General features: G+C 42.6%; 1 protein-coding gene across 1 annotated transcript in view; it reads right to left on the reverse strand.

Moving 5' to 3' along the window:
- The window catches only part of LOC141097852 (tyrosine-protein phosphatase non-receptor type 11-like), a 175,368-nt gene that overhangs the window by 26,012 nt on the left and 134,770 nt on the right, over window positions 1–14,586 (reverse strand). Inside the window, exons 7-8 of the mRNA XM_073585328.1 lie at window positions 8,290–8,386; window positions 7,779–7,858 (exon numbers count right to left, since the gene is read on the reverse strand). Of these exons, the coding sequence (XP_073441429.1) occupies window positions 7,779–7,858; window positions 8,290–8,386 (177 nt within the window). The remainder of the gene's footprint in view (window positions 1–7,778; window positions 7,859–8,289; window positions 8,387–14,586) is intronic.

Consider the following 14,586-nt stretch of genomic DNA (forward strand, 5'->3'; position numbering starts at 1 on the left):
ACAGCTGGCATTGATGTACCATCCTGGATGAGCTGCACTACTTGAGCCACTTGTGTGGGTTGTAGAGTCCGTCTCATGCTACCACGAGTGTGAAAGCACAACCAATATTTAGAAGTGACCAAAACATCCTCCAGAAAGCATTGGTACTGAGATGTGGTCTGTGGTCCTCACCTGCAGAACCACTCCTTTATTGAGGGTGTCTTGATAATTGCCAATAATTTCCATCTGTTGTCTGTTCCATTTGCACAACAGCATGTGAAATTGATTGTCAGTGTTACTTCCTAAGTGGACAGTTTGATTTCACAGAAGTTTGATTTACTTGGAGTTATATTCTGTTTAAGTGTTCCCTTTATTTTTTGAGCAGTGTATATTAAAATCTATTCCTAGCACTTCCCTTCTTCGTTAGCTCCACAGGTACAGCAGCAGCCGTCCAGGAGATCAGATTATCCAGCGTTCACATTGTGTCTCAGTGTTGTGCCTGATCTTTGCACAACTAAACATCAGGCCCATCCCGCCATTTGGTTTTACACTATCGAGTTCTCCATATCTTTACAGTGCTCAACCTCCTGATGAAGGCACCAGTCCGCTGCCGTAACACATACGGATTAAAAAACAAAATGAAAAAAGGAGCCATTCCTTCTGTGGATACTCATCAGCAACACGGTTGCCATGCATTCATTACTATATACACTTCATGGATAAAATCACTTGCTCAAATATATGCAGCTAGAATCAAATACAAACGCTTAGTAGCATTGTAAGGCTGGAGCAAATAGATATATGTAGAATAGGACAATATTGAGAAAGTCGCACTAGAAACTAAATATGGAGAGAAAACAAACAACCAAAAAATCTCACAAAAGAATATAATACAAAATGTCCTGGTCTTATTGATTGTTCAATAAACTATATTTTGTATTATATTCTTTTGTGAGATTTTTTGGTCGTTTGTTTTCTCTCCATATTTAGTTTCTAGTGCGACTTTCTCAATATTGTCCTATTCTACATATATATCTTTGCTCCAGCCTTACAATGCTACTAAGCGATTGTATTTGATTCTAGCTGCATATATTTGAGCAAGTGATTTTATCCATGAAGTGTGTATGGTATTTAATCTCTGTGTTTTGCACAGGTTTTTTCTTCTGTGATATGGACTTCCGAGCTAGGGACAAAACTTGGCTTGGCCAAATTGCCCCTAAAATTTAGCTATTAATTCAATGACTAAAAACATTAGTGAAAATGACTAAAAGAAGGAGCCGCACACTGTATTGCTCTCTCGGCCAGGGGTAATGAGACCCCACTTTTTGACCCCTGATGAACCCTCAGCGGACTAAGAGGGGGAAACGCGTCGGGTTTCCATATGCATCAAGTGGCTGATAAGTATAATGTTGTACATTATTTTTGGCAGATCCCTCGGTGGCACTATCTATTCAGATTTAATTTACTGAGCAATTATGCTATGTGACTTTGTATGCATTGCTACTTGAATATTGGTGTATCACACTGTATAATCAGAGATGAACATGGTAGCCTTATTTTTTATATACGATTTTTGTAAGGTAGCACATTTTGGTGTGTTTTGCTCTATGCACCGATATTGGATTTGAGCTGAATATTATTTCTGTGAATTAGGGTGATTTTTACCCTCACCTGCAAGGTAACGGCCGCCGTATGTGCTATATAGGCTGCTTTTTCACTGCCTCTAATGTACAATTTTTGTACTATTTTCGAATGTGTGTCCGGGGTTCCGGACAAATATATCAGTATATGTGCTTTTCATTGAATTTTCTTGTAGCCGTTTTTTTATAATTTTGCTATCTGGTAATTGGGTCTGCCATTTGCAGCTTATTAGCATTTTTGTGACTACGAGGTAAGTCCTTCTCTAAGCTGCCGGATATTAACCCCATCTATCATTTTTTTGACTCCGAGATAAGTCTCTTGTGGGGTTTTTATACCATGAGAAATACTACGAGATAAGTTCATAGCAATTTAGTATTATCTATGAGACCATTCATGTCTCTTTATATATTTTTTTCGGTATTATAAGTGTGTGTGTTTCTTTTTTTGTGTCCCTTTTTGTATATGTAGGGAGACGTAGGGGTCATTAGGGATACCGACGTTGAGCGGGGGCGCCATATCGTCTACAATTAGGGTGCCAACCTCCGCGGCTAGGAAGGGTTAAACTAGGGCAATCTAGCCGGTGGCCCATTATGTGATAACTGAAGAGCACTAAAACGTTTTTTTTCCCTTCATTCTTTGTCCTCTACTACTACTCCTTTTAGTCATTTTCACTAATGTTTTTAGTCATTGAATTAAAAGCTAAATTTTAGGGGTTATTTTTGGTGCTTCTGGTGTTACTACTGAATATATAATCCCATTGATTAGTTCTGAGGTCTGTTTCTTGGCCAAATTGACCAGGTATTTGGAACCAGTGGGGTAGATCCCCAGCCAGCAGTGGACCAGACTATTGAGGACCAGGCCCTTGAGATTGAAAGACTGCTTACAAAGAGAACCAGGTTGTGGTGGAACCGGGCCTTCCTTGAAAAATACATTTCGTGCAAATTGATTCCCAGGGGTTTTAGAGTGCGGGTCATTCCCACTTTTCCGATTGATGACAATAAATTTATTTCTCGATGGGAGGAAGCATGTAATTCATGCTCCTCCATTTTTATGAAGATATTAGTGGATCATAATTCTAAGTTGATCTTGAGTCTTGATAAGTCATTGGATAAGGCTGAACGTAATTTCAAAGCTAAATGTCCAGTTGACAAAGTTTCTGGCTATGAGTCTCGGATTGACAAAAAGTTGGACACCTGTGTCCAAAAAATACATGATAGACAAGCTTTGAAATTACAAAGAGACACTAAGGACTTTGCAACTAAAAACATATATCATTGGAGGAAATCCAATTTTCAAACTTCCCGACTGATGGGTGCTTCTTCTGAGAGTTCACTCTCTGCCATGAGTGATTTATCTGAGTGGTCTGCTCCCTCCTTAACGACACGGTCTGGACCGAGATCTAAGGGACTGAGGGACACAGGATTCCATCCATATAAGCGGATGCAATTTGCATCCCCTGAACGGAAACAAAGAACAACAATAAGGTAATTAACCCAAGTACTCATGTCCTATCTAAAGCCCCCGTTACACACTGCGATATCGCTAGCAATATCGCTGTAAAGTCACCGATTTTGTGACGTTGCAGCGATATTGCTAGCGATATCGCTGCATGTGATACTTACCTCCGACCGGCTCCCCCGCTGGTTATCGCTGATCGCGCGAGAAGCTCCTGGACCATTTCTCGTCGGCCACTTCCTGCGGCGCTTCCTGCTGTGACGATGAGTGACGCGTGGAGCCGGGCGGGAGGACGCAGGATCGCCGCGTCTGACAGGTAAGTAGCGATCCCCGTCCCCAGCGATGTCACTAGTGAGATCTGCCTGTGTGGCAGCTCACTAGCGACCACCTAGCGATGCACCAGCGATCCTGACCGCGTCATATCGCTGGTCGGGATCGCTGGTGAGTCGCTAGGTGTAACGGTACCCTAATACTGACCTGTCGTTACTAAGTAGGGGACTTTCCTTCTCTCCTAAATCTAATTTCAATACATTTACGGCTATCAAGGATTTTACACCTCTTTGCAAGATCCTTAATATTCAAAAGACACTTCTTCAATCCTGACTTACAAATTTTATTCCCCGCAGAGGAGGAACAAATAGCCTTACAAGAATTAGAAGAACTATCTACTGAACATGAACTGGGTGAGGGATGTAAGATTCCAACATCGATAAGGGTTAAATCTAAAAAATTTCCTCCCTTATCCACCTGTGCACAGATTGATCTCTTTGTACAGGTGGTTACCAATGATTTTATGAACATCCCCAAAGGCATTGGTAAAGATAATCTAAGTCCCCAGGAACGAGAGGGGTTAGATTTCTTGAAGGCTCTTCCTGATGTAGTGTTGAAGCCAGCTGACAAGGGCGGTAATATTGTAATTTGGCCCAAGCCCCTGTATGAAAAAGAGGCTTTTAGACAACTGGGCAATAAAATTTGTTACAAACGTCTTACGTTTAATCCCTTGTCCTCATTTATGGTACAGCTACTACAAATTTTGAATAGAGCGGTACAAACTGGCATCATCACTAGAGAGCTGGCTTCAGCACTACAGGTTCAGGAACCAACCATTCCAACATTGTACCTTTTACCTAAGGTGCATAAGAATGCGGAGTCTCCTCCGGGGCGCCCCATCATCTCGGGTTCAGGTAATTACTTAGAGAAGGTCAATTGTTGGATTGACTCCAAATTACAGACGATTGTGGAGAGTCTTCCCTCTTTTCTTCTTGATACTGGAGAGTTTCTGAAAAGGATTGATGGTCTCCACATAGGAGGAGATACTATGCTTGTAACGGGTGATGTTGAATCACTTTACACGAATATTAGGCATACGGACGGCTTGGTAGCTACCAAATATTTTTTGAACATGTCCAATTTGCCTGTGGGGATCATCGACCTGATTCTGGAACTCCTAGAATTTTCACTCACACATAATTTTTTTACTTTCAAGGGGTCCTTCTACCTACAGCTCCAGGGTACAGCTATGGGGGCATCCTTTGCCCCATCATATGCCAACCTGTTCCTGGGGCTGTGGGAGAGGGACCTCCCCCTGTCAGATTGGGGGTCGTCAATGGACCGCATCCCTTTCTGGGTGCGGTACATTGACGACATTTTCCTAATCTGGCAGGGAAGCTCTTTTCAATTGAGTAAATTCATGGATGGCATCAATTCCAATGATCGCAACATCCACATTACTTATCAAGTACACACCAGCAGAATTGACTTCTTGGATGTCACAGTATGGCGCAATTCTGATGATATCCTTCAGACTACCATCTTTAGGAAGCAAACATCAACCAACATGTTACTGCATGCGTCTTCTGCACATCCAAGGTCAATTCCATCCCCATTGGACAGTTTCTGCGTTTACGCAGAATCTGTTCTGATGACTGTGATTTTGAAAAACAGGCTCTGGATCTTTCAGCCCGATTCTGCGAGAGAGGTTATAGTAGACGATCCATAAAGCGTGCTTATAATAGAGCGAAACATTCCACAAGACATTCTCTATTTTATGGCCAAAAAGTGAAAAGATCATCTCAGAAAATTAGATTCATTACCAGCTACCACTCAATTTGCACGAATGAGATATTGTATTCAGAAGGCTTGGCCCATCCTCCAAACCGATTCGGTTTTGAAGCAAATTCTCCCTGAGGTACCTAGTATAACCATTAGGAGGTCCAAAAACCTCAGAGATCATCTAGTACATAGACATTATCATGGTGAACTGAAGCCCAATATTTTTGGTAGTGGTGGTCCTAGGCGTGGTTGTTTTCCTTGTGGTCAGTGTGTCGCCTGTCCAAATATTGAACGTACTGATTCCTTTTTCAATTCCAGTGGCACCAGGACATACGACATCAGGGGACACATCTCTTGCACTTCACGTTATGTGATTTATTTTGCTTTGTGCCCATGTAATTTAATTTATATAGGTATGACGACTCGTCAATTAAAAGTACGTACCCATGAACACATTCTGGGTATTCAGGCGGCAGCCGACCATGATGATCCGACCACGCTTAGGACACTTCCCCGGCATTTTAAATTGCACCACGGATGTGATGGCTCATTACTTAAGGTTAGAGGTATTGATATTTTTGAACCAAAAATCCGTGGGGGAAAAAACAGCCAAAAATTGTCTCAATGTGAGACAAGATGGATCTGGGCACTAGACACTGTTCACCCTAAGGGCCTAAATGAATCAAATAGCTTTGTTCCATTTTTATAACATCTTTACTGTCTCTAACATCTATAGTCTCCTTGTTACACTGCTGTTATGCATTGTTTTTATATTATTGTTCTAACATTTTAATTTTTTATTATTTAGCTCTGTTCACCATTTGTACTCCATGAGGCATGAATCGTCGGTGGATTGGGATACGTTATGTGATACCAAGATTTTTGTTACGTTGCGGGATTCACCCCTTTCGCATTGTATTACCCTATGATATATGATATCCCATGCAAATGGTATTCTACTTCTATTTCATCAAATAGATCTTATTGCATATTTGTGGACATATTATGTTATCCGTGTATATGGGAATTGTATGTGTATGATATTATGACAATTCTGTCTATGGTGGCAAATGATGGCATTTATTATTGAAGTAATTGTATTTCTTTTTATATATATTCCTTAATAATTGAGTATATATTATGCTATTATTCATCACCAATCTTGTGCATACATGTACATATAGTTATAACTGTTTATCCCATCTTATTCTATAAGAAATCGATACTATCATCCTGAATAGCATTATGATTTATCTTTTAGGGTTTTATTTTTATCTTACTGCGAGTGCCGTATGTACATTATCATCTTGCATGATTTATTGTTAATATCACTGATTACGTATCCTCATCCATTGTTATATGGCTATTTTGTCAGTTTATACAAACTAAGTGGCATCTGTATATATATATATCCAACGGACAATTTGTTCAGCAACCAAGGCCAATAATTGTTTCCCCGGTTCTGAGCCAGCATTATTTATCACGCCATCTCATGCCGACCGCCGGCATGCATGCGCCCTGCTGCTTCAGCGGCGCCCGGCGTCTCTCGGCGTCTCTGTTGATCTGGCGATTAGTCACGCCTTCTGTGACGTCGCTGGTCAGCTGACGCCGACGCCGCTTGGCGTCCTCGGTTGCCACGGTGGTACATGCGTCATCAGAGGCGGCCTGGTCATGACGTGGATACATTGAGGCACATGTACATCCCTATGGTAACCGGGATCTTTAAATACATAGCCGTTATTGTGCGGCTCTGATTGGTTATATGAGTCACATGATTGGCATACTTGCCTGTGATTGGTGGACATAGCGTTTTTAATCCCTTCACTTCCCCTTTCCCACCACCCCTTGAGAAAGGCATTTCACGCCGAAACGCGCGTCGGGGGGGGGGGACACACACCAGGCGGGTTGCCTCTTATCCTTACCAGGTATTACTTTAACACTTTACATTCTCATTATATTTTGCTACTCATTATGGATATATGTCTGGTGAGGTGGACTTTGTGAGGCCCATTGGGGGATGTGCAATTTTGCTACGAGCAAGTATAATTACATTTATCTTTGCTGACAGGCACTATATATGTGCTTTACATTCCTTTTTTCCCCCTCCCGCTACATGTGTCCTTTGGTGTTTTCTGCATGCACAAGCAGACTTGGATTTCCCATGTCACTGTGTTTTTCACATGTCCTGGTCTTATTAATTGTTCAATAAATTATATTTTGTATTATATTCTTTTGTGAGATTTTTTGGTCGTTTGCTTTCTCTCCATATTTATGCATTCATTACTGTACGTCCATAATAAGTACAGGACGATGGAGGACATGACTATGGTGAACATCTTGACATTCTAGAAGCATCATCAGTATTGTGCTCACCCTACACACTGCCAGGACGTGAGCAAGCAACGTACTGTGCTACTTTATCCATCAATTTCCCGGAATACAGCATGGACTGACTTTTTTTTTTTTTTTTTTTTACTTCTTGGAAATCTCCCAACAGACCACTTTTAACCCTGGACAAACTCCCTCAGGACAAGGGATATTTAAACGGGGACACTGATACTTGTATTCTCCCTTTATCGAGGTCTACAGATGGTGGATGTCCTACCCCACCCCCCAGTATTAGCCAGAGATATTACTTGGAAGGTCATTACCTTGATATAATTGGCATTGATATAATCGGAGCCTGGAATGCTGTCATCTGTATCTCTCAGTGCCACCCTCGTGGTATCAACTGCACAGAAGACCGAGAAGAAGAAAAAGTGTTACTTTACTTTTAAACCTTGTCAAACTTCATATTGTTCCAGTTTGCTCAGCAGGTGACGCAGCGCCGGAGGCTGCAGTAGGAGCAGCACTGAGACATTAAGAGAACGCCAAACTGACCAGCGCCCTCTGCAGAGAATACAGGGGATGACCTCCTGTATCTGTTCCATGTCCAGCTGATGCTCAGGGGCGTTGCTTGGTAAAGAGGGCGGTGCTTATTTTGTACCCTATTGCAGGAAAAGACAGTGAAGGGGAGAGGCTCCTGCTGCAGCCAGTAATCTTACATATAAACCTAGGATTATGTGAGGTAAAGGGGGTCCATGGCTGAGTTCTTGACACAGATTTCCTTTAAAAGGATAATGCTATAGTCCCAGATTATAAAAAATAAGCCAACAGACTTACAGGGCAGAATATTCTTGTATCGGTTCTTGCTCTTGTTCTCGGGCCGCTGTCCTTCTTTTCTGGGGTAAAGCAATTTACATTCTTGCTGTTGCAGCATCTGCCCATGGGAAATAAGATTTTCTATTAATACTTACTCACATACAAGCAAATAATAAGCAACCTTTACATCTCCAATCCCCCTCGAACGAAAAAAAAAACATGAAAACGCTGGCAGCAACATTTCGTCTGCCCTTCCCCCATAACATTCATAGCACCTTCAATTTCACAAGGTTTAGCACGTTCGAGGCATTTTCTGACACATGTGCCAGGTACTTTTCACACTATATTTATAGTGCTGTGACATTTCACTGCAAGAACAGTTCGATTCGACATCAAATTAGCCAATTCAGTGTCATCACAGCCTGGGCTGGTGCATCAGGAGATGAAGATTTAAAGGGATTCTCCAACTCTCACCATTGGGCTGTTTTTTTTTTAGGTCTAAAAGTCTACGTAAATAAACTTTAACATTTTTATAGTTGTCTGACATTAATATTTTCATGCAAAGCTCCAATCCCCTGTATAGACAGATGTCAAAGAGAACATGCTGGTATTCTGCAACTGCCACTAAAGGGAGCACAAAAGCAACTGCATACAGTGTGACCTTTCAGTTCAATGTATACATTGTATGCAGTCAGCTCCCTCTAGTGGTATTTGTAAAGATGGAATTTTAGCCTTTAGTATTCCTGCTATATTATATAGGTAATTGTAAATTAAAAGACTCTTTCTGGACAGAAAAATTGAAAGCCTATTTTTATTTTATTGGTGGAAACTAGACACGTAAAAATTTTGCTGACTGAAGAGTTTTTTCTTCATGGTTTCAGTTAAATGGGACAGATCTGTATAGAAATGAAATAAGAGACCCTGCCATTACCAAATGTATGGAGCTAGGCTTTGTAAGCAATGGGGCACTGCAGTACTTTTGGTTACCAATCGGTGGGGTGTCCAGAGTTGGCACACCACCTTTATATCTTAATAGGTCATCAATACCCTAGGAAACTAAAAAGGTACAAAATTCAGCACTAAATTAGATCATACCAGTTAATGCCAAAACATCTAGGAGGCTCCCTGAAAAAGGGGAGTCCTCAGACTTCCTAAAGAGTTGGTAAATCTACCAGGTGCACACCGAAGCCTTCCTAACTCTCCATAAAAGTCTGTGCTTTTGGAAACCTTATTGCCATAATGCTAGAATACTCCTTCAAACAGACCACCCAAAGATGCATTGAATAGGGGGAGTGGTGAGCATTGCTGGGGTAGAATGGTGATCAAGAGCATAAATTCACTAAAAGACTACAGTTGTGGCGAAAACTTGAGACAAATTTTGGCTTACACATTTTGCTGCTTCAGATTTTATCGTGTCAATTTACATTATACCTAGAGACCGTTATGAAAAACAAACTAACTTAACATTAGCAAATGAGAACGTATTAATGAGCACAAAGCAGCTGATATTCCTCCATCAAATTAAGTATAAGAGCACACCACTTGATGGCTGGAGTCTGAAATGTTATTCTGTTGTCCATGGTTAGCGCCAAGGAATCACATTTAGGCATCTTTGTTTTTTTAAAAAAATAAATAAATAAAAAGGGACTTTACAGGCAAGGACATTGTTGATTCTGAGGCAATCTTATAAGCAGAAATGTATCTGATCAACAAGAGGTTCAAAATACTGTGAAGGGTTCAGGGCACCAAGACCATCTCCTAAAAGGGATTCAGCTATGGAATCAATTTAAAGGGAATCTGTCACCCATTTTTTGTGATATCATGTAAATATATCATTCAATTGTGTGACACATAACAATTCTATTAGGACTTTTGATTCGCCCTGACCCTGCACCTTTGATGCATAAATAACTTTTTTATCTCGGTTGAGATGTATGTAAATCGCAGCAGTGCGGTCCAATGGGCGGGGCTTATTCGCCTTCTCCCACCACTCCCCGTCTTGCTCTAAGCATTTCTTCGTTCTTCCTGAGTTCACGTAGTGTTTCCGCGCTTGCACACTGAAAAGGCCTCCAGCGCTTGTGCAGTATGCTTTGCCCAACTGTGGGCAAAGCATATAATCGGTAATGCGCATGCACAGGTATTTCTCAGCATGCATCCGGCGTCCAGGAAGAGTGTCCTGCATGTGAAGACTTCTGGGATATAGATCGCGCTGAAAAATACCGGCGCATGCGCAGTACCGATTCTATGCTTTGCCCACAGTTGGGCAGAGCATACTGCACAAGCGCCGGAGGCCTTTTCAATGCGCAAGCGGGGAAAAACTACCGCATCTGTGATATTCACAGATGAAGTTAGGTTCAGCAAGCCGAATAAGCCCCGCCCACCGGACCATGGCGATTTACATACATCTCAACCAAGATAAAGGTATTTATGCATCAAAGGTGCGGGGTCAGGGAGAATCAAAAGTCCTAATAGAATCCCTATGTGACACACGATTGAATGATCTCTTTACGTGATATCACTAAAAATGGGTGACAGATTCCTGTTGTGAGTTCATTTTCCCCTCCGTCACTGAGGCCTGGTGAACTCCCTATTCTAGTGAAGGAAGGTAGTGAGCCTGATTATCAGGCACCTGGGACTAATGAAGACAATTGGCTGAGTGGAGTCACTGACTGGATTTAAGGCAGCCTACGCCCTTTTTGCCCTGCGGGTGATTTCTCTGTGGACTCTTGGACACCAGGCTGATTCCTGCTCTCCTAAAGCTAAGTTTTCTGTTTTGCCTTTTTCATCTAAGATTTGTTTTTGTTTTTCTTGCTTTTTGGATTCTGCCACTCCCTGCTGGAGTGTGCAGTGTTCCGTGAGCTCTGTCTTCTGAAAGTACCTGAGTGCTGATTTAGTTTTTGAAGCTTAGTTGCTTCAGGGCCATTTTTATATCAGCTTGTTGGCTTTTGTCTCTGATAGGGTTTTGGCAGATTGCATACAGCAGCCTTCCTATCCGTTCCTATCTAGGTAGTTTTTGGGCCCCGTCTTTGCTCAGCCTGTCTGTCTGTGTAAGTGTTTTCATCTTGCTTCACCGTCATTATATGTGGGGGGCTGCCTATTGCTTTGGGGTCTGCTCTGGGGCAGTTAGATTTCCCCTTTCCTTCTTTAGGCCTATATATCTCTCCGGCTGTGATCGAGGGGTCTAGGTCATCGTAGGAACCCCCCACGGGTACTGCTAGTTGTGTTGATAGGTTCAGGGGTCTGCAATCTGATAGTTGCCAACTTCTCTGGTTTTCTGGACTTAGCTAGCATTTCTGTTTTTGCCTCCTACGGTGACTCAATCATAACAGAATCACCCGCCAAACCGCAGATCCTGGGGTACTCAATAGCCGGAAAGAATTGTGTTTAAAAAAAAAAAATAAAAAAATAAAAAAATAAAAAGTGTGTGTATATTCTTTCCTCTATATCTCTGAGGCCGTAGGGGGAAGTTTTTTTTTCTTCTCTCAATGGAGATAAAGCAAGTGTCTGATCGTGTGGAGCAGCTCGCTGCTGAAGTGCGAGGAATTTCCGCCTATCTTGCTCGTTCACATGCTGTTGAACCAAAGATCCCCACACCTGATGTATTTTTTGGGCATCGATCTAAATTTTTGAGTTTCAAAAATAATTGTAAATTATTTTTTGCTTTGAAGCCTAACTCGTCAGGGAGCCCCGCGCAGCAGGTTAAAATTGTCATCTCTTTGCTGCGCGGCGATCCCCAGGATTGGGCGTTTTCTTTGAAACCAGATGACCCTATTCTGACTAATGTGAACGCATTTTTTCAAGCCTTGGGGTTGCTGTACGACAAACCTAATGCTATTGATCAGGCTGAAAAGACCCTGTTAGCATTGAACCAGGGTCGAGAATCTGCAGAGTTGTACTGTCAAAAGTTCCGAAAGTGGGCGGTCCTTACTACCTGGAATGATAGTGCCTTGGCTGCTCTCTTTCTGAAGGGTTTGTCAGAAGCCGTAAAAGATACTATGGTGGGATTTCCTGTTCCCTCTGGTCTGGACGATTCTATGTCTTTAGCCATTCAGGTTGATCGGCGTTTACGTGAACGCAGGATTACACTAGAGGTGTTGCCACCGGTTGAACAGACGTATGAACCTATGCAATGTGATAGAGTTTTGTCTAAGGCGCAACGTCAGGAATTCAGAAGGCGTAATAAGCTGTGTTTTTTCTGTGGAGATGCCTCATGTTATTTCTGTTTGTCCTAAACGTGAGAAACGCTTTGCACACACGTTTTCTGTTGGTGGGGTTCAGCCTAAGTTTCTTTTGGCGATTACTCTGATCTGTTCCCTGTCCACATTTTCCGCCAAGGCTTTTGTGGATTCGGGAGCAGCGCTAAACCTAATGGACTTGGATTTTGCTAAACGTTGTGGATTTCTGTTGACACCTCTGCAGATGCCTATCCCTTTGAGGGGGATTGATGCTACCCCTCTGGCTAAAAATAAACCTCACTTTTGGACCCAGTTGGTCATGCGGGTCGCCCCAGACCACCAAGAAAATTGCAGATTTTTGGTGTTGCATGGTCTGCATGATGTGGTTGTTCTGGGGTTTCCCTGGTTGCAGATTCATAATCCAGTTTTGGATTGGAAGTCTGTGTCTGTGGTGAGCTGGGGTTGCCGGTGTACCTTTAGTGAGGCTCCGGTTTTTTCCACCTCTCCTCAGTCGCATGAGGTTCCTGACTATTTGGCGGACTACTATGATGTATTTAGTGAGAATGAGTCTGCGTCCTTGCCTCCTCATAGGAGTTATAACTGTGCAATTGAACTAAACCCGGGGTGTAAATTTCCTAAGGGTCGGCTCTTCAATTTATCTGTACCCGAGCACGAGGCTATGCGGTCCTATATTAAGGAGGCGTTGGAGAAGGGTCATATTAGACCATCCTCTTCACCCTTAGGTGCCGTTTTTTTTTTTTTGTGGCCAAGAAGGATGGTTCTTTAAGGCCTTGTATTGATTATCGTGCCCTCAATAAAATTACTATTAAATATCAGTATCCGTTACCCCTGATTTCGGATCTATTCTCTAGAGTCAGAGGTGCTTGCTGGTTTACCAAGCTTGACCTCAGGGGGGCGTATAATCTTATCCGCATTAAGCAGGGGGATGAATGGAAGACGGCGTTTAATACTCCGGAGGGACATTTTGAGTACCTGGTGATGCCTTTTGGGCTCACTAATGCCCCTTCTGTCTTCCAGTGCTTCATGAAAGATATTTTCCGAGACTTTGTCGATAAATTTTTGATTATCTATCTGGATGATATTTTGATCTTCTCCAAGGAGTGGGATTCTCATGTGGAACATGTTCGGACTGTGTTCCGGATCTTGAGAGAGAATTCTCTGTATGTCAAAGGATCAAAATGCCTTTTTGGAGTACAGAGAATTTCTTTTTTGGGATTTATTTTGTCTCCGTCAACTATTGAAATGGACCCGGCCAAGGTACAGGCCATTTATGATTGGGTTCAGCCCACTTCTTTGAAGGCCCTCCAGAAGTTTTTGGGTTTTGCTAATTTTTATCGGAAATTTATAGCAAAATTTTCTAGTATTGCCAAACCATTGACTGACCTGACCAGGAAGGGTGCGGATGTGTGGAATTGGTCTCCGGAGGCGGTTGCTTCCTTTCAGGAGCTGAAGCGTAGATTTACCTCCGCCCCGGTTCTGCGGCAACCTGATGTCTCACTCCCGTTCCAGGTAGAGGTGGATGCTTCTGAGATTGGTGCAGGAGCGGTGTTGTCCCAAAAGGATCCGGTAACATCCAAAATGAATCCCTGTGCTTTCTTTTCCCGTAAGTTCTCTTCATCTGAACGTAACTATGATGTGGGGAATCGGGAACTGTTGGCCATGAAATGGGCATTTGAGGAGTGGAGACATTGGTTGGAGGGAGCCAAACATCAAGTTGTGGTCCTCACTGAACACAAAAATTTGATTTACCTAGAGTCGGCTAAACGCTTGAACCCTAGACAGGCTAGGTGGGCCTTGTTTTTTTACACGTTTTGATTTTGTGGTCTCTTTCCTTCCTGGAACTAAGAATGTCAAGGAGTTTCTTTGCCGATTCTCCTGTGGTGACCAAGCCTGCCACCATCTTAGGCGAAGGGGTAGTTCTTTCTGCCATCTCGCCCGATTTGAGACTTGCTCTGCAAGAGTTCCAGGAGGACAAACCTGAGCGTTGCCCCAGTGGAAAGTTGTATGTTCCTGACCAGTGGAAGAAGAGAGTGATGACTGAAGTTCATTGCTCTGCATTGGCTGGTCATCCAGGTATTTTTGGTACTAGAGATCTGGTGAGTAGCTCTTTGGTGGCCCACCT

Source organism: Dendrobates tinctorius, unplaced genomic scaffold (assembly GCF_039654945.1).
Source record: "Dendrobates tinctorius isolate UK_male_01 unplaced genomic scaffold, ASM3965494v1 ptg000086l, whole genome shotgun sequence".
NCBI lineage: Eukaryota > Metazoa > Chordata > Amphibia > Anura > Dendrobatidae > Dendrobates > Dendrobates tinctorius.